The 7,214-nt window shown below is 40.4% G+C and overlaps 1 protein-coding gene across 1 annotated transcript in view; it reads right to left on the reverse strand.

Moving 5' to 3' along the window:
- Nucleotides 1–5,919: 5,919 nt before the first annotated feature.
- ercc3 (excision repair cross-complementation group 3) overlaps nucleotides 5,920–7,214 on the reverse strand; it is a 13,172-nt gene continuing 11,877 nt past the window's right edge. The window contains exon 15 of the mRNA XM_037696644.1: nucleotides 5,920–6,252. Coding sequence (XP_037552572.1) covers nucleotides 6,115–6,252 — 138 coding nt within the window. The 3' untranslated portion in view covers nucleotides 5,920–6,114. The remainder of the gene's footprint in view (nucleotides 6,253–7,214) is intronic.

Below are 7,214 nucleotides of genomic sequence, written 5' to 3' on the forward strand. Positions count from 1 at the left end.
GGGGTGGGGGGTGTATGGGTGGTGTTAGCAATCAGTGCCAGCTGAGACTGATTAGGACCAAGAAGGCTGCATGGAGGGAGCGAGTGGTTGGGTCCAAACTTGTCCATTATGTAAAACCATTGGTGTCACCCTGATATCTTTGTCAGGAAACTGGTTGGTGGAAAAAGTGAGGGAGCAGGAGGAAACTGGAGGATGTGGGCTGGGGGTGGGGGGCAGATGTTCTGCTCCGTCAACCTGTTACCAAATTGTTTGGTCATCTGTTCACTTCATTCAAATGGAAATCTGAGTCACGCTTTCATTGGAAACAGCAAAGTCTGATTGTGTCTAATGAGGAAAGAGAAGTTGGCAAAGAGACGATGAAAAGTTCAACCCCAGATCTGACAGAATGCAGTGGAGAGCAAATCTCATAAACCCAGACTTTATTCACAGTGGAACAGTAAACTCATCAAATGATGAAACTAAAAAAGATACAACGAAGTCATTGGACTCTGTTGTCAGCGACTCATCTCAAAGTTGTTTCAGTGCAACAAAATGCTGTAAAAGTTGTACAAATAAGAAACAACTGGAAGAGCAACTAATGAGAGTAATTATCAACAGGCCAGTGAGAGGAATGGGTTTAAAAAGAGACTTTTAGAAAATAGGCCCAGACACCATGTCCTCCGTACTAAAGAGGAGGGGGACCATCCAGACTGTTATCACAGTTCAAAACCCTGCCTCTCTGATGGTTTGGGGGCGCATTAGTGTCAACCTAACAACACTAACAACTTCAAATAAATGGCAGGCAGTTTCATAATGTTTGAACAGAAACACAAACAGCTCTGTCCCCTCCGAGCCTCCGTTTGGACCACGGCACCTCCAGGTGCAGCTGATCCGCTGACCTGAGACACCGAGCAGGACAGTTTGGATAAAGCAGCTTATAGAGGTAGAACGGGGCAAGACCATTTAACTTTCATCCATCATCTTGTTCTGGAATTAGGTCTCAGGGGCAGCAGATTGAGCAGGGAGGCCCAAACACCTCTTTCCACTGCCTCCTCTTCCAGCTCTACTGGCAGGACTCCAAGGTTTTTCCAGGTCAGTCGAGGGACATAGTCTCCAGCGTGTCCTGGGTCATACCCGGTGTCTCCTCCCAGTTAAACATGTCTGGAAAACCTCCCTAGGGAGGCAAACAGGGAACATCCTTACCAGATGAACCACCTCAACTGTCTCCTCTAGATGTGGAGGAGCAGCAGCTCTACTCTCAAGTCTCTCCAGGAGAACTGAACTTCTCTTTCAATATCTGAGAGTCTAGCTACCCTGCAGAGAAAACTCATTTAGTCCGCATGAATCTGAGATCTTGTTTTTCAGGAGGAAGCTATTTTATCCACCACTAAGTGCAATGGCGGAGCCAGCAGGGGGCTATGTAGGCATTGGTCACTATAGCTTAATCTTCAGCCACCCTTATCATTTGAGGAGGCTATGCTTTCTAATTTTATTTAATTTTTTCTTCTTTCGGCTGCTCCCTGCGTTAGGGGTCGTCACAGCGAACTAAGTCGCACGAAGACTTGGCAGTTGTTTTTTACGCCGGATGTCCTTCCTGACGCAACCACAGATCACCGAGCTACCACAGCCCTCTATGTGGAGCAAGGAGCTGCTTTCTAGGGTGCCTGGAGGAGCAGATGGTGGGGGTTAAGGGTCTTACTCAGAGGCCAAGAGTGGGGCGAATGAGGGTGGGGTCAGGTGTGGGTGCTTCACCTTCATCCCACCCACATTTTTGATGTCGTCGGTACCGGGGCTTGAACTGGCGATCTTCCAATCACAGGCCCACCTTCTCTAACCTCTGCGCCACCACTCCCACACTTGCTAATTTCATATTGCTTCAAAACATAGCTTCTTCTAACGATTGTCCAGCTTACATAAACAAATATTTGTTGGTGGCCATCTTGGATTTTGACTTGGCAATTCAATATTTGATAGGGACCCCTTTATGCCTAGATGCAGCCACACAACAAAATATAACGTGGCACGTTGTTACAAGTTATCGTGCTCACAAGCACGAGTGTTTATGACGGCAGCCATCTTGGATGTAGACGTGGCAACCTGATTTTCAAAAGGATACTTTCTTACACTTAAGATGCATTCTCACATCAAAATGGACATTGGTACCTCACTTATCAACTTATGCTCACAGCAGCCATGACCGGTTCATGGATGGATGTTCAAGTCCCTCTCTTCGCTCCATTATGGGGGACAATACGTGGGGGGACAGGATCACAAGTGGGGTTTAACAAGCCATCCTCTAACAGTTGAATTCACTGACTTGAGTATTTCAAGCACAGCCAGGCAGTGGACCAAGCAGGACTGGTCAGAAGCAGGTTCACAACTAATTTTCAGTTTAAATTGATCAGTTAAAGAAGTTCTCCTACTAGGGTTGGGAAAATCTTAGTCCAGATTATTTCCAGATGATTCTGTCGACTCTCGTCCTCGCAGCTTTTAGTCCCAGTCCCTTCTCATAAGAGAGAACTTTGCCTTTTGTTTTTGGACCTGCGGTCTCTGTTCTCGGTTTACATCTGGTGACTATTTCACCGGCTCGACATCCGGTGTCCTCGTTGATGTTTTATTAATGTAAACAAATGACTTGTAAATGTTGATAACAAAACATAACTGCTGGTTTTGCTCATTTAGTACGAATTATGCATTAGGGAGTGACATATTTAGTGTTATTTTACAAAAAACATTAAAAGAAATGGCAGATTTTGGCAGCTATTATGGCTTTAAAACTTTGGCATCCAAGGCGATATGCATTCTTGGCACGTTTTGAATGGTTACACAGATTTATCGTTCAGCAACCTGGTTGAAGTTTATCATTTCAAAGGCGCCTAAAAATAAAGTTGATTTGATGCATAAGCAATTGTTTAAAAGTAATCACAATTATTGAAAGTTTGAGATTGATTGAACAAAAAACAAAAAAACTTTGTCAGTCTCAAAGAATCATGTTTTTTTTCTTGATGGTGTGAAATGTAACACCAAACATGTGCACGTACTCCAGTCAAGAGCTAAAATTGAACTTAAGATCTCTTCCTTAAAAGGATTATTTAGATTATCCTTTAGAGGTTCTGAGTTTAGAACATTAACCGTTTAATCACATCAATTAGCGCATTTCAGATCTGGGTGTCTGTTCCTCCATTCAGCCTGCTTCAATTGGATTACCCATCATCTCTTTAATGACTCAACTGACACGTCGGTTTAAATGGACTTTAACAGAGTCCAATAAGCCCCAGGTGACCTGAGGACTCGGTATAATGACTAAGCAGACGAAGAAACCACCGTCTGGTCTTCTGATGAAGGCCGGCTGAGCAGATGTCTGTATTTACCCACGTTTTCAGAGATTACACAAGACACCCGGCTCTAGACTTTCTTCTTGGAATATCATCAAGTCGTAAAAAAGCAGAAGGAAGCGGACTCCTCTCACGTGTCCTCGGCTCTGGCCCTGGCTTTCATTCAAGAGTTCTCCCTCCTGTTTTCTGTGAATTACTCGGCACATTTCCAACAAATCCTTTAACGTGACTTGGCACGTTGTGTGACTGCTTGCGCAGTTTTAGTTTTTATTTGTCACGTTCCGTTTTAATGGCCCTTTTAAAACCCGAGTTTATACATCAACAGGTCTGAGTCTGAGCTCCCACCACCTAATTTTACCTCAATATTTACAAATACAGCTAATTTAAAGCCATTGTTTGTTAAATGAAATGTTAATCAGATGTAGACGTACATAGAATAACAATGTTCTCAGTGTCATTACAATCCGTCCAGCAGAGCATGAGATATTTTGCTAACAAATGAACTCACGAGCAATAACATGATCTCCCGCCTTCAACAGCAGCAGGAAACATTAAAAAGAGGAGACCTCTGTTCACAAAACGTGCAATTTCAATCAAACGAGGCATTCTGGGAGCAAAATTGAGTGGCTTTAAGCTACCCTTTTGCTTCATTTAGCTAGTGTTTTGATTCTTTTAGCTAATGTTATGCTTGCTTTAGCTGTTTTGGCAAGTGTTATACTTGTTTTAGCTAGTTATACTTGTTTTAGTTAGTGTTATTCTTCTCTTGCTTTAGCTAGTGTTATTCTTGTTTTAGCTGGTGTTATAGATGTTTTAGCCAATGTTATAATTACTTTAGCTGTTTTCGCTAGTTATACTTGTTTTAGCTAGTGTTATTTTTGTCTTTCTTTAGCTAGTGTTATTTTTGTCTTTCTTTAGCTAGTGTAATTTTTGTTTTAGCTCGTATTAAAGATGTTTCAGCCAATGTTATTTAACTGTTTTCGCTAGTTATACTTGTTTTAGCTTTCTGCTTGTATTTTGCTCGTTTTGAACCTTTGAGTTAGTTCTGCTTCTTTTAGCTAGTATTATAATTGCTTTAGCTGTTCACTAGTTATACTTGTTTTAGCTAATGTTAAGCTTGCTTTACCTAGTGTTATTCTTGCTTTAGCTAGTATTACATTTGCTTTAACTAATGTTATAATTGTTTTAGCTCTTTTTGCAAATCCATTCGTCCGTCCATCCATCCATCCATCATCTTCCACTTGTTCCGAAGTCGGGTTGCGGGATGTTTTCGCTAGTGCTATACTTTTTTTTAGCTAGTGTTATAATTGCTTTAGCTAGTGGTATTCTTGCTTTAGCTAGTAGCATTCTTGCTTAAGCTAGTGCTTTGCTCTTTTTAGCTAATGTTTTAAATTAGTTAGGTAGCGCTTTTTTCAGGATTTGGGTAGTCTTTTCTCCTTTTAACTAGTGTTCTGTTTCTTTTAGCTTTTAGATACTGGTAGTTTATTTTTTAGCTTTTAGCTAATGTTTTTCTCATAGCTAGTATCTTGCAAATGTAAGCAAATATTTTGCTTCTTTTAGCTTTTAACTAGTGTTTTATGCCTTTTAGCTAATATTCTGATTCCTTTATCTTTTAGCTAGTGTTCTGTTCTAGGGGTGCACCGATTGCTGTTTTCTGGCCGATCACCGATTTCTAAAAAGTCTGAGCTGCCGATTCTGATTTTGGCCGATACCGATTTTGTTTTATAAGCGACACTGTCAGGTGTTATAAGGTCACAATGCACCTTCAATTTTACAATATTATTTTATTTAAAAACATACCCTTGAACAATATCCTAGAAACAATACAAACTTGTTTTAACTGGCCATGAGGTAGTGCTCTGAAATATAAATGAAGTTTAGACAATTATTGTTAAAACTAAAAAAGTCGGTAAAATTGGTTTCTCATGCAAGTATCGGCCGATTTCCCAAAATTAAGGAAATTGGGGCCGATTTATCGGTGCACCCCTATTCTGTTCTCCTTGTAGCTTTTAGCTAGTGTTCTACTTATTTTAGTTTTTAGCTTGTGTTGTGGACATTTTGCAACTTTTAGACAACATTTTACTGTTTTAGCTTTTTGAGCATAGTTCCATTTAGCTAGTGTTTTGCATTTTAATTTGAGCTAAGGTTCTGTTTGTTTTAGCTAGCATTTTGTGATTTTAGCTAACATTTAGCTTCGAGTTTTTATTCGAGCTAGTATTCCGTTTCTTTTTAATTTAATAACTCTGTTCAGCTTTTTCTCTAAGGTAATTATAGCCATTTGTGTGTTTGCTAATTTCAATTAATGTTCATCTAATGATTACTTTCTGGGAGTTGCACTAAAACCCGTTCAGAGGTTTATGAGATATTTTGCTAACAGACAAACATGCAAGCAGTTACAGGATCACCTGCCTTCAATGACAGCCAGCAAAATATATATTTAGAAACATTTGCAAATGGAAACCGCTGCAACATAACGGGAAATTAACAATAAATTTAGGGTTTTTAGGAGCAAATTATTGACAGTTAAAACAAAAATTACCCCAAAAATTGATTTCCAACATATTTTTTACATTCAAACAACCACAAACAGAAGATATTGTTTAGGGTTTTGGTTGTTTCTTCAAAAATACTGACAGATGATGTTTAAAAGGCCAACATGACCCAAAGAACAAATCCTAGAAGCCACGAGTCCCACTTTATGAACAGAAGGCTTCAAACTCCGTCACTTTGCCAGAACAAAAAAGATTTCTATTTTGTGTTGCTGACAAAAGTTTTTCTCTCCAAGTATGAAGGTTCATTCGATCTACTTCCTGAAGCGTTTGAACAGCGGGTGAACACTTTTGCCCATTGCAGAAGCTTTGCTGCCCCGGCTCTGATACTCCATGTAGACGGTGTCGTCTGCGCCCGACATGGAGCTCATGGTGCCTGCTCGCCTCGAAAACTGAAAAAGAAGAGAAACGTGTTAAATGGAGAACAGGAAATCACTTCTTGAGCTTAGAGAGGAAACCTGAGAAGAACGTCTAAAGGCAGGACAGAACTGCACCTACTGTGACCATTTAAAGCTCTATCACACAAAAAGTAAACAAATGAACAAGTGAATGAAATGCCGATAAACTCAACTTTCGGTTTTATCACAATAGTTGAGCAAATCTGATTCTGATTAATTTAATCAGTTACGTCGATTAAAAGCTTATCTAGGAGACATAAAAATCTGGATCCTGGAGGATTCCTAACAGAGCACTTCACTCTCAGACTGCAGGTTTACTTGTGGTTCCTAGAGGTTCCAAAATTAGAATGGGAGGCAGATTTTTCAGTTATCAGGCTCCTCTCTTGTGGAACCAAGTTCCAGTTTCTGTCCGTGAGGCTGACACATCGTCCAGTTTTAAGACTGGGCTTAAGTCTCCTTTTTTATAAATCCTATAGTTAGAGGTGGCTTGGGCTTCCTGAACTATCCCTTAGCTCTGCGGATATAGGCTTAGGAGGCTGCTGGAGGACAAACTGACCACATTTCCTCACTCTGCTAATGTTCCATGTTTATATTAGTCTTTCTCCCCACAGAAACTACACCTGGACCATAGAAACTACACCTGGACCATAGAAACTACACCTGGACCATAAAAACTACACTTGGACCATATAAACTACACCTGAACCATAGACAATACACCTGGACCACATAAACTACACCTGGACCATAGAAACTACACCTGGACCATAGACAATACACCTGGACCATAAAAACTACACTTGGACCATATAAACTACACCTGAACCATAGACAATACACCTGGACTATAGAAACTACACTTGGAACACAGAAACTACATTTGGACCAAAGAAACTACACCTGGACCATAGAAACTACACTTGGAACACAGAAACTACACTTGGACCATAGAAACT

This window comes from Nematolebias whitei, chromosome 2 (genome assembly GCF_014905685.2).
Source record: "Nematolebias whitei isolate Nwh7 chromosome 2, NemWhi1, whole genome shotgun sequence".
NCBI classification, from domain to species: domain Eukaryota; kingdom Metazoa; phylum Chordata; class Actinopteri; order Cyprinodontiformes; family Rivulidae; genus Nematolebias; species Nematolebias whitei.